Source organism: Salvelinus alpinus, chromosome 2 (genome assembly GCF_045679555.1).
Source record: "Salvelinus alpinus chromosome 2, SLU_Salpinus.1, whole genome shotgun sequence".
NCBI classification, from domain to species: Eukaryota; Metazoa; Chordata; class Actinopteri; order Salmoniformes; family Salmonidae; genus Salvelinus; species Salvelinus alpinus.
The window spans coordinates 13,296,027-13,309,361 of NC_092087.1; the positions used below are offsets into that span (position 1 = coordinate 13,296,027).

At 43.0% G+C, this 13,335-nt stretch overlaps 1 protein-coding gene across 1 annotated transcript; it reads left to right on the top strand.

Annotated features, from left to right (window-relative positions):
- The first annotated feature begins 4,361 nt into the window (after positions 1 to 4,361).
- Positions 4,362 to 10,339, top strand: LOC139554291 (zinc finger protein 892-like). Its single transcript, XM_071367064.1, has 2 exons — positions 4,362 to 4,663; positions 8,350 to 10,339. Exons 1-2 carry the CDS (start codon positions 4,471 to 4,473, stop codon positions 9,507 to 9,509), a joined length of 1,353 nt encoding a protein of 450 aa, XP_071223165.1. The 5' UTR covers positions 4,362 to 4,470; the 3' UTR covers positions 9,510 to 10,339.
- The last annotated feature ends 2,996 nt before the right edge of the window (positions 10,340 to 13,335 follow it).

Here is a 13,335-nt window from a genome sequence, read left to right on the forward strand (position 1 = left end):
GTCTGTGATGATTTTTTAAAGTAAATGTTTTCCCATATGGTCTATCGGTAACGATTTCTGGTGTACACACAGGTGTCATGGGTTCAACTCCCGGTATGGGAAAGAATAACTTGTCATTTGGCATGCACTTGTGTAACAACAAATTTTATCTGGCAGCAGTATCACACAACACAACAATATTCCCTCAGCAACAGGAAATGGCCATGCCTTCCTCCTGGCGACTCCAACCTTGGCCAACAGCCCCGCCCCCTCCGCTGCTACTCGCCCAAGCCTCCCCAGTTTCTCCTTTACCCAAATCCAGATAGCAGATGTTCTGAAAGAGCTGGAAAACCTGGACCCATACAAATCAGCTGGGCTTGACAATCTGGACCCCCTATTTCTGAAACTGTCCGCCGCCATTGTCGCACCCCCTATCACCAGCCTGTTCAACCTCTCCTTCGTATCATCTGAGATCCCCAAGGATTGGAAAGCTGCCGCGGTCATCCCCCTCTTCAAAGGGGGAGACACCCTGGACCCAAACTGTTACAGACCTATATCCATCCTGCCCTGCCTATCTAAGGTCTTCGAAAGCCAAGTCAACAAACAGATCACTGACCATCTCGAATCCCACCGTACCTTCTCCGCTGTGCAATCCGGTTTCCGAGCCGGTCATGGGTGCACCTCAGCCACGCTCAAGGTACTAAACGATATCATAACCGCCATCGATAAAAGACATTACTGTGCAGCCGTCTTCATCGACCTGGCCAAGGCTTTCGACTCTGTCAGTCACCATATTCTTATCGGCAGACTCAGTAGCCTCGGTTTTTCTAATGACTGCCTTGCCTGGTTCACCAACTACTTTGCAGACAGAGTTCAGTGTGTCAAATCGGAGGGCATGTTGTCCGGTCCTCTGGCAGTCTCTATGGGGGTACCACAGGGTTCAATTCTCGGGCCGACTCTTTTCTCTGTATACATCAATGATGTTGCTCTTGCTGCGGGCGATTCCCTGATCCACCTCTACGCAGACGACACCATTCTATATACTTCCGGCCCTTCCTTGGACACTGTACTATCTAACCTCCAAACGAGCTTCAATGCCATACAACACTCCTTCCGTGGCCTCCAACTGCTCTTAAACGCTAGTAAAACCAAATGCATGCTTTTCAACCGTTCGCTGCCTGCACCCGCACGCCCGACTAGCATCACCACCCTGGACGGTTCCGACCTAGAATATGTGGACATCTATAAGTACCTAGGTGTCTGGCTAGAGTGCAAACTCTCCTTCCAGACTCATATCAAACATCTCCAATCCAAAATCAAAGCAAGAATCGGCTTTCTATTCCGCAACAAAGCCTCCTTCACTCACGCCGCCAAACTTACCCTAGTAAAACTGACTATCCTACCGATCCTCGACTTCGGCGATGTCATCTACAAAATAGCTTCCAATACTCTACTCAGCAAACTGGATGCAGTTTATCACAGTGCCATTCGTTTTGTTACTAAAGCACCTTATACGACCCACCACTGCGACCTGTATGCCCTAGTCGGCTGGCCCTCGCTACATGTTCGTCGTCAGACCCACTGGCTCCAGGTCATCTACAAGGCTATGCTAGGTAAAGTGCCGCCTTATCTCAGTTCACTGGTCACGATGGCTACACCCACCCGCAACACGCGCTCCAGCAGGTGTATCTCACTGATCATCCCTAAAGCCACAACCTCATTTGGACGCCTTTCCTTCCAGTTCTCTGCTGCCTGCGACTGGAACGAATTGCAAAAATCTCTGAAGTTGGAGACTTTTATCTCCCTCAACAACTTTAAAAATCTGCTATCCGAGCAGCTAACCGACCGCTGCAGCTGTACATAGCCCATCTGTAAACTACCCACCCAATTTACCTACCTCACCCCCCATACTGCTTTTATTTATTTACTTTTCTGCTCTTTTGCACACCAGTATCTCTTCTTGCACATGATCATCTGATGATTTATCACTCCAGTGTTAATCTGCTAAATTGTAATTATTCGATTTATTGCCTACCTCATGCCTTTTGCACACATTGTATATAGATTCTCTTTTTTTTTTCTACCATGTTATTGACTTGTTTATTGTTTACTCCATGTGTAACTCTGTGTTGTCTGTTCACACTGCTATGCTTTATCTTGGCCAGGTCGCAGTTGCAAATGAGAACTTGTTCTCAACTAGCCTACCTGGTTAAATAAAGGTGAAATAAAAATAAATAAAAATAAATGTGACATGTTATGTAGATTCAAAATTTAAAAAGCTTTTTAAAACAAGTCAAATTACATTTCTATTTAATCCTCAGGTACGCTAGAATGTAATTAAACTATAATATTTTATACGGAAAGAAGTATGTTCAATAGAAAAGTAAAATTATCAGGCGCACATCCTCTTCATCTCATGCACACAGACTGATTTCCAGCTATTACTCCCGGTGCCAAAACTCAAAACTCTTCCTTGTTTGGGAAGGAAACAAGCCTGAAACCTTGAACAAAGACTGTTGATATCTAGTGGAAGCCATTGGAATTGCAATCTGGGAGCCGGATTTAACATTGACCCTATACGTTCTAAGGGAAGAGCATGGGATCTCCCCCCCCAAAAAAAGACAGTTGTTTATTCTTTGAATTTTCTCCTAGCATATCAGTTGTTATAGTCTCATGCATTTCTACAAACTTCATAGTGTTTTCTATCCAATGCTACCAATTATATGCATATCCTGGCTTCTGGGCCTGAGTAACAGGCAGTTTACTTTGGGCACATCAGTCAGACAGGAAGTGGAGAAAATAGGAGCCTAGCCTGAAGAAGTGTGGGGATTCAGGTTCTCTGTAGAGAAAACTCTGAGAGTGTTCTTTCTTTACCAGGAGGAAGATGGGAGATGAGGTATGGTTGAGGTTATATGGGAGCAACTTGGAGAGGGTGGTGGGCTTCAGGTTCCTTGGGATATACTTTGACACTAAACTGACCTGGGCAGAACACATTGAGAGAGTGGTGGTAATGTGTAAGAAGGTGCTAAATGTGATGCGCTGTCTGACGGGGAAGGAGTGGGGGTGCTGGGCGTTCCTCATTGATGACCATGTATGTTGCATTGTTCTGATCTGTAATAGACTATGGCAGTATAGGGTATGGTTCAGCAGATCAGACCTCCTTAGAAAGGCTAGGATGTAATACAGGGGCAAGAACTCAGAATATGTAGTGGGGAGTTTCGGGCCTCCCCAGTGGCTGCACTACAGGTGGAGATGGTGGATATGCCATTGCAGATTAGGAGACAGCAGCTGGCATAGAAATATTGGGTCAACGTACAGGGACATAGGGTGTCTCATCCTGCGAAAGGGATTTTACAGGCATGCTGGGAACATGAGGAAAGACAGAATACAAGCTTTGGGTGGGTGGGTAATACCCAGGCGAAGGAGATGGCACTGTATGGAAGGAAGTTTAGTCCAATGGTAGCTATTCCTGTAAATTCACCACGGCTACTCCCGCCTCCAGTAGTTGATCTAGAAGTGTTGGAGAGACTAGCTGGTCATACTGTTGGCCTTGCAGTGGGTGGAGTAAGTCGTTAGTAGTAGCTATTTGCTCTGATTCATGTGCAGTGTTGATGAGTCTCCAGTCCTTTAGCTCACGTAGCAGACAAGACCTGCTTTATGAGGTGTTACAAACCCATGGCAGGATTAGACAGATGGGTATACAGGTAGGATTTACTTGGGTCCCAGCCGATGTGGGGGTGGAGGGGAACAAGGCAGTTGATGTACTGGCTAAACAAGCACTTAGTAGTGGGGATGTTGATGTTGTAGTTTCAATGAGCAAGGCAGAGGCAAAAAGCCTGATATGGACAGTGATGGTGCAGAGATGGCAGGAGCAGTGGAATAGAGATACTAAGGGCAGACATCTATTTCAAGTACAAAGGAAAGTCAGGGAGGGGAGGATGGCAGGACGGGACCTAAGAGAGGAGGCAATTTTTTACAAGATTAAGGGTGGGACACAGCCGGTTGAATAAGAATTTAAATGTGATTGTAACGCATCCAACAGGAAAGTGTGATTATTGCCAGGAAACAGAGACCATGGAGCATGTATTGCCACAGTGGGCAGTATCAGAGGGAAAGAGAGAGGTTGAGGTCTAGCATGAGGGAGAAGGGGATATAGGAAATTAGTTTAAAGAGTATATTAAGGAGAATGTCATTAGATATAGTCTCAAATATTTAGTTATATTTTTAAGTGCAACGGGCTGGTAGGTAAGATTTCGTTTCTCCCCGTCTCTGGCCCACACTCCAGTACAGTAGGTGGCGGTAATGCACCATAACGTTGGCTGCCAACCGCCGATAAACATAACCGAAGAAGAAGAATGGAGCCTTTCCGACTATTACGTGAGGAGGCTTTAATTGAGAAAATGTGCGAAATTCCGTGACCCGGAGGTATTTTTTGTGTTGCTGACGAAACACTTATCTGAGGTCGTCTGCTCGTCTTTTACGCTACTGAAAATGTCCAAACTACAGGTGTTGAATGCGTTTCTTACTCAGAAATTAACAGCGGTGGCTGTGGAGATATTTGGGGCAGTTGAGAAAATGATAACAGTGTACGAGGAAGAAATGTCCCGCTCAAATGAGGAGAGCAAACGACTACAAAGACTACTGGATTCGGTTTACAAACCAGAGATAAGATTACATAAAACAGGTTTGTAGCTAACAGACTGACTGACTGGGGAGGGTCGAGTTTAAATCTAGTCCAGGGGAGGGTCATGTCATTTGTAATAATGAAATGTCGATATTTATCAGTGTTTCAGAATTATTTGCTTAATTAACCTATACGCCGAGTGTACAAAACATTAAGGACACATTAAGGGTAGTCTTTCATGTCTTTCCGTGACATAGACTGACCAGGTGAAAGCTCTGATAATTTATTTATGTCATTTGTTAAATCCACTTCAGTCAGTGTAGATGAAGGGGAGGAGACCGGTTAAATAAGGATGTTTAAGCCTTGAGACAATTGGTGAATGGTCAAGACAAAATATTTAAGTGTATGTAAAAAGAAATGCAACAATGAACGTGTATGGTAGTAACTGCCAGGCGTACTGGTTTGTGTCAAGAACTGTAACGCTCCTGGGTTTTTCACGCTCGACAGTTTCCAGTGTATCAAGAATGGTCCACCACCCAAAACACATCCAGCCAACCTCACACAACTGTGGGAGGCATTGGAGTCAACATGAGCTAGCATCCCTGTGGAACTTTTTTGACACCTTGTAGAGTCCATGCACCGACGAATTGAGACTGTTATGATGGCTAAAGGGGAGGTGCAACCCAATATTAGGAAGGTGCCCTAAATGTTTTGTACATCGATGCTGCCCCTCACCATTGACTGTGTCGCTGCTTAACCATTGACTGTGCTGCGTAGGTGGCAGATAAGGAGGCGAGTCAAAGGTTTCTAACGTAAATCTATTTTTTATAATTTTCTTGCTCGTGGACTAGACTATAGCCTATATTCTGTTCAGTTTGAGAAGGAGAGCGTGAAGATGAGGAGGAACAGAGGTCAACTTTGATAGCTTGCTACTACTATAATTTATTTTGACTTCACAATAGGCCATGCTAGTAACTTACATTGTGGTGCTGAAACTTGAAGCAGCAAGGACAGCTCGTGGTGCTGAAAGTGTTGAAATGAATTATGCCTAGTCTTCATTTTAATTAGACTGAACAAGAGGGCTTTATGTTGGAGCTTATTTCTTCCAATTTAAGACATAAGGTAGGCCTACCTTTTTGACGGATGAAATTGGGCTACAGGCTGCTATATCATTGATTTGTCAGTCAATTCTTCCACCCACCATGCACTCTTTAAATAGCCTACCTCCATGTCAGTGAAGGGCTGTTAAAGCCAAGACTCTAATTGAGGGGTATGAGAGGGTATGCCACAGGCCTACCTTTTTTATTAAAGAAAATGCCCCCAAAATCACAGGCCTACCCCTTGTTAGCTTAACATTTTGAAGAACATAAAATGGATCTGATTATACAAAGTGATCTATAACAGCGCTTTGGTGCGCAATGCTTTAATGCTTTTATGCTAGAAACAAGCTGTAAAATACCCGGGAAAGACATGACTCCGATGCATATGGGGATATCATTGTTTTATTTCTTTGACATTCAAAGGCTGATTTTGCGTGGCAAGTAATGTTATTGTGTCATTATCAATTCATTAAGATATTTACTTTCTGTACAATAGATGTTTAAACCCAGACAGCTTTTAGGGAAGCACTTGTGACCTTCTCTCATTGGGTTAAGCCATGGAAGAAGTGTAGCCAGCAGTTCATCTTACATTTTTCTGCGTCGGTAGGCCTACTCTGCTTACTTACAGGCTCTAACCAATAGTGCAAAAAAAGATATTAGGTGAACAACAGTAAAAAGACAGTGAAAAATAAGAGTAGTGAGGCTATATACAGTAGCGAGGCTATAAAAGTAGCGAGGCTACATACAGACACCGGTTAGTCAGGCTGATTGAGGTAGTATGTACATGTAGATATGGTTAAAGTGACTGCATATACAGCTGAAGTCGGAAGTTTACATACACCTTAACCAAATTCATTTAAACACAGTTTTTCACAATTTCTGACATTTAATCCTAATAAAAATTCCCTGTCCTAGGTCAGTTAGGATCACCACTTTATTTTAAGAATGTGAAATGTCAGAATAATAGTAGAGTAATTTATTTCAGCTTTTATTTCTTTCATCACATTTCCAGTGGGTCAGAAGATTACATACACTCAATTAGTAATCCAACGATGTATACATCGTTGCACGATGTATACGATGTATACGTTGCACGATTGCACGATGTATACGATGTTTTACTCATTGATCGAGACAGTTGAGTGTCATGACATGTGGTACTTTGGGGTGGACCTAGCTCTCAAACTCTAGGAGGCATTCTGCCTTCTCTCTGCAGTTCTCAGACATTTGCTTCTCCCACGACTGCCTTGTGAACTTCAATCCCAACGCTGTTATAACGTTTCGAAACGTCAATCATCGCTTGTGAAACGGCTTTTGAAACACATGGCCCTTATCTTTCATCAGCGAGAAAGAATCCTTCAAATAAGAAAGGTAGACTTACTGTAGCAGTTAAAGATCCGTACAGCTATGGGGGCCTGCACTTCCCGAGTTACGCTTACACACAGTTGTTCAGAGCATGCTAGATAGCTCATTTACACGGGTGGTTCGCCTCTTGTCTTCTGTCTGTTTTCCGTAAACAAGCTCTGTAACATGGAGATATGGCCATGTGGGAAGACTAACCCTATCAAGGTGTGTATTAATTTAACCTTTTGTTTTTTTCCCAATGATTTCTCGCTGATATGAAAGATAAAATCCTTCTACTTCCAATACCTTACGCAAGCGACGTGTGTTTAATGTTCAGATTGAGCGTTGTGGAGCATAACAAAACTCCCCCCTATAGAAGACGCCTTCGTCCAATGACTCTAGTGTCATGTAATGGAAATTAATCATGATCAAAGGCTAGGGTGGCCCACCTGTCTCAATCAATGAGAGAAGATTTGAAATAGACCAGATTTAGACCAATGACTCAACATATATGACTTTATAATGGCACTGTAGCACTTTGTATGGTTTACAAAGTACAAATTGATTTTGAGAATGATATGCTCATGATGGTGTATTAATATCTGTTTTGATGGGGTGAAGCCAAAGACAAATTTCCACATTGCGTCGACAATAACGTTTTTCTAATTCAGAAATGATTAATTGAAGGTGGACTAGGCTTTTTGTGACATTTTGGACTAACCCAGGTCTCCTTTTAAGACTGTTTCATTTGTAGGTGCTACAGAGTAAACATACGTGTCATATTTAACTTTACCGCTTGCTCTGTATAATATGAGTAGTATTTACATTTCTAACGATTTGCTTAAATTTATGAATACTGACAAATATAAACATGAATATTGAAAATATACCATATTTTATATGGCAAATGTTTCAATATATTGTTGAACATAAAAGAATACATCAAATAGTACTCATATTACAGAGCAAGCAGTAATTCTTCAAATGACACTTTTGCTTTGTAGCACCTACAGATGAAACATTATGTCATAAGAGGCCTGGGTAAGGACAAATTGTCACAATATTCCAACTTCAAATCATTATTTCTTAATCATGCTTTAAGATATATTTCAAGAATCCTTCTTCCAAAAGGAACCTTCTATGGATTACATTTTGTGAAAATCCCCAAAATCATGGTTTTGTTCTAGTTTCGTGAGGAATCACCCGTAAGTCTTAGTATCAGACTATAAGATTAACAGTATCAAAGTATTGTACATCTTATGTTGGCCTATTTCCCTTATGTTACCTTCTCCATCACTCCAGAACCCCAGCAGCTCACTGTCCCAGTCCCTGAGGAGGTTGTCCCTGAGCAGCAGCACTGTGAGCAGGAGTGGAGCCCAGGTCTGGGGCAGGAGGACTCAGACCCCACACAGATTAAAGAGGAACAGGAGGACCCAGAGCACACACAGATTAAAGAGGAACAGGAGGAAGAGCAGCTTCAGGGGCTGGAGTCTGATATCAAAGAGTTCATATTCACTCCTTCCTGTGTGAAAAATGACTGTGATCAGGACCCCCCTCAGCCCTCACATCTTTCCCAAACCCTAACAACGCAGACCAGAGAGAGGGACTTAGTATGCATTAGCACAACTACAGAGATGGAAACTGAACCTGATGGCGAGGTTTACAGAGGAACGGAATCAAACAGTTACTCTCCGCCCTTCCCTGTAGTAAATGGAGCTCAATGTGAAGTCAGTGAAAATGTTAATGGGGGGATGCCAGTGTTAAAGCTACTACCAGTGTTAAAGCTACTCAAATCAAAGAGAGTGCAGACAAATGAGAGACAAAATTCCAATACCTCTGCAGAGGGCTGGAAAACCGATGTGATGCCCAATCAGAAATCAGCCAGTCATGGCAATGCTGCTCCTTGTTGTTGCAAAGTGTGTGGGAAGTCTTTTAAATTTTTGGTGGCTTTAATTAATCATGTGCAAACAGTACATGCAAATGATGCAAAACATATGTGTGGTGTGTGTGGAAAAAACATGAACTCTTCTCAATGTATGATAGAACACCAACAATCTCACATTGCAGAAAAACCTTTTTGTCATATTTGTGGCAAATGTTTCCATTGTAATGCTAAACTGAGAACGCATATGCGTGTCCACACAGGAGAGAGACCATATTGGTGCCAAAAATGTGGCAAAGGCTTCAGGCAGCAGCAAAACCTGAAAGAGCATATGAGGACTCATACAGCGGAGAAACCGTATCGGTGCGAAGAATGTGGCAAATGCTTCAAACACTCGAGCAGCCTGACCGTGCATATGAGGAACCACACGGGGGAGAGACCATATAAGTGCCATTTTTGTGAGAAATCCTTTGTCTCAGCAAGTAAACGAAGTCTCCACCAACGGATTACATTGGAAAGAACTGGAAACTGTTTCAGTGCAGCCAGTGCAACAGAAGCTTTAGTCATGTGGGGACCCTGAAAAAGCACATGAAGAACATGCACAAACAGTGCCCACAATTCCAAACCAACACTGCACCCCTAGCCACTCACTTTGCGTTCCTTCCAATGTCACATGTTGCTGAACTTAAGAGGGTCACTTCCAGAATGGAGATTCTAATTAGCCCCTAACCCCTCAAAAAGTTTAACTGATTCATCTTTGGGAGAACAATGAAATCTCCTGCAGTGATCATTCAGTGACAGAAGACATGTAATGTACACAGAACCATGTAGTGTGATACATTTCAATCTTATCCAGAGTGACTTACATTTATTGCGTTCATCTTAAGGCAAGGTTTCCCAAAGTAGGTCCTAGGCCTCCCCGGGTGCACATTTCTGTTTTTTGCTCAGCACTACACAACTGATTTGAAGTAATCAAAGTTTTATGGGGTGTTGGTTATTTGAATCCGCTATCTAGTGCTAGGAGGAAGAAAATAAAAAAGTTCACCCAGGGGGAACCCAGGACTGACTTTGAGAAACCCTGTCTTAAGGTAACTAGGTGAGACAAGACCATATCAGTTATAGTTAAAAAAATTATTAGAAGGTTAAGATGCTGTAAATCTATATAAATGCATATAGTGACCACTGAACTGCTGTTACTGTAGGATAGACACAGTCCTACACCCTTCCACATTCTGTGATGATTTATTTTTGAATTCATTGTTTTTTGTCTACCAAGCTGAGAATATATGGAAAATCTGTGCTGTCATGTTTTAGGATGTTCATGTAACGGTGTTGTTATTGAGGTATAGTTTTACTTTGTCTGTAATATCTCTGCTGTGAGAAAATGGAAAATAAAAGTTAAAAAAATAAGCGCTCTCCTTTGTCTTTTGCCGCCATGCAGCTTAGCAAATGTTATAATAAAATAGATATTGAATTGAAATCATTTTAAAAACATGTTTTGGCTGTAGTGTGTATGCTTAGGCTACTTAAGGCATTTAAATCTAGTACACGATAAACTGAAACTGAATGCAATATGACATTTTATTAAATAGTTTGGGAAATGGCCTTGTCTCTTGAGGGAAGATCCTCGGAGCCAGATGATGTGATTGCAATTAAGAGAATTTGGGTAAGTTTGACACATACATTGCAAGAGTTACTCCCATTGGTTGAGAGAGAGAGAAAGGTTATAATTGTAAGAGTAAGCAGATATGTTAAACAGCGAGTGTGGTTAATGTAAATTATTGTGCCATGCTCATACTGTAGGCTATAAGGTAAGTAGGTGTATGACATTTCCTACGGCTAATAGAAAAGAGATATGATGATAACATGTGTAACCGCTAACATACATTCCCACTAAGCACATAGAATAGGAAACTGAATTATATATTGCATAATGTATTAAGTTAGTGAGTATTCAGAACAGCTTAATGATTGAACTTTTGCAAACTACATTGAGTATGAGGATCAGGATGAGTTATAAAGTCCTCAATATCCAAATTCAACCTCTGGGCTATTTCACATCATGATAAACAACTTCATCTGTAGTCTAATGGAAGTGAGACAACCATATTTGAGCACTGACAAAAGCCCAAACAGAAGCTTTTACATCCCACTTTACCCCAAGACACACCCCTAAACTTAAAACATAAACAACCCACTTGGCCAGGATGGTCAAACCCCATATAAATGTGGTGTTAAATCTTGGTCTTTTTGCCAACATTAACTCTTTTCCTAACCTTAACCTAATTATCCTAACCTGCTATGTTAACTCTCCTAACCTGTTACAAAAAGTCAATTCTGACAGACTATACCCCTTCAAGACATAACCATACAGCATTGTCCTTACGTGTTCTAAATAGTCCCTAACCACGTTTCCATCCAGTTTTTATGAGTAAAGTCATACTGTATTTTTTTTATTTTTATGAAAACGACAGCTGTGATGGAAACAGGAAGTTTCGGTACGATAGATAATTAGTTCGTTTGACATGGTGGTATATTTTTGTGTCGGTCAAATTATTAAGGGAGAAATGGCGCTGGGAACGCTTTTATGTGCAAATATTGATATAATAACCATATCGAAGTAAACTTGAAGTCACACATAACATGTTGTGTGGTCCTCCCATTACGACTCGTCGGGAAAGGTGCACACGCGTACCACACGTGGCGTGTGGGATACCACATTCACCATATGAATGGTGTGATTGATATGATTTTTCCACCTTTTAATGGGGTGATTGGTGGCTAATCGGGTGGGTATGCAGTTTATTGACAAGGCTACAGATTAAATCAATTATGATGAACGTCACAGGGTGGTGAAAGTGCAAGGTGATGAGTTTGATGCTACTTTCCAATAAATATCGAGGGTATTTTCCAGGTGGCATGATGATCGATGCTTGACAAATAAAATATTCTCGGTCTTATCCATAATAATCTCCTGTAAATGTCATTCATGTATTGAATTCAAAATAAAATAATTCGTTTACATGAAAAATAAAGTTCAGAATGTAAACATATTGTAGCGACCCGCACAGACAGCTGTGTGTTATGTGTTAGGCTAGCAGGTGGTTGTGTTGTATTTACCAGTACCCAGTGTTCGCGGGGTCCGACATGCCAATCAACCTGCTATCTGCCAATCACGGGAATGCCTGGAATGTTCTGATGCCGGGCATCCTGGCGGTTGGCGGAGTGGCGTGGAGGGGGGTTGGGCAGGGGGATGGAGCATTGGAAATTAAGACCAGGTTTAGCCTTTGTTCTCTCTCTTATGTCTGGCCTTCACAAGAGAAGGTCGTGGTTGGCTTGTGGTTATCTTTCATTTATTTGGCGTGGGCTACGGCCAAACAGTAGCCTGTGTAAAGTTGGGTTAATAAACCGTCAATTCGTAAACTCAATCCTCTGTCTGGGCAATTGTTCCTTTATGATCTAGTCAGGTCATTACATTGGTGTCAGAAGTAAAAACGTTGATAAAAGTTAGCCAGCTAGCTAGCTGACTTCTGTGGCTAGCTACCGTAGGTGAGAACGGGGTTGAAAATGCTTCGAGGGAATCCGAAAGTGAAGGTGGAGGTAGGGGACGATTATGGCCAAGGAGGTGCTTGTGCATGGACATCGGAGGATCTGGCTGAGGAGATCGCCAGGGCATGGGAGCCCAGAGGCCGCTTGAGGGAGGACGTTAGAGTGATGGTTGCTGAAGCGGGCATGAGTGCTTCGCGCGGATTCTGGTGGGCGGACCGAAGGGGTGACGTCGACGCGGCGGGGCGAGGAATCTGGGGCTCAGGATGTAAACAAACATGGCGGCGCCCAGTTCCCGGCTGCGTCCGTATCTGTTAAGACCCCGAAGTATTCCGGTAAGGCGGATTGGGAAGCTTTTCATGCTCAGTTTGAACTGTTAGCTCATTTTAGGGGGTGGTCGAATTAAGATAGGGCACTGCAGTTGGCTTTATGTCTCACTGATGATGCTCTGGCCTGTTTGATATTGATTAGCCCCGAGGACAGACGTGATTATGGTGCTTTAGTGGGAGCACTGAGGAGGCGCTATGGACAGTGTGCACAGCCCGGGCTACTGCGCTCCGAACTGAGTAATAGACGCAGGCAGCCTGGAGAGCCTCTACGGTTGCTAACTAATGACATTGAAAGCCTCTCTCGGCGGGCATATGCTCACATGCCCCCCTCCGTGCAGAGCGAGCTAGCACGGGACCAGTTCATACAGGCGCTCTCTCCTACGGAGCTGCGCATACAGACCCAGCTGGCTCATCCTGAGTCATTGCAGATAGCCTTGGAGATGGCTTTGGAGAGGGAGCTGGTGTGGGCTGGGGCTTTGGTGGGGGTGCAGGGAGACAGACCCTCTGTGCGAGCTGGGGGGCAGAGCAGCC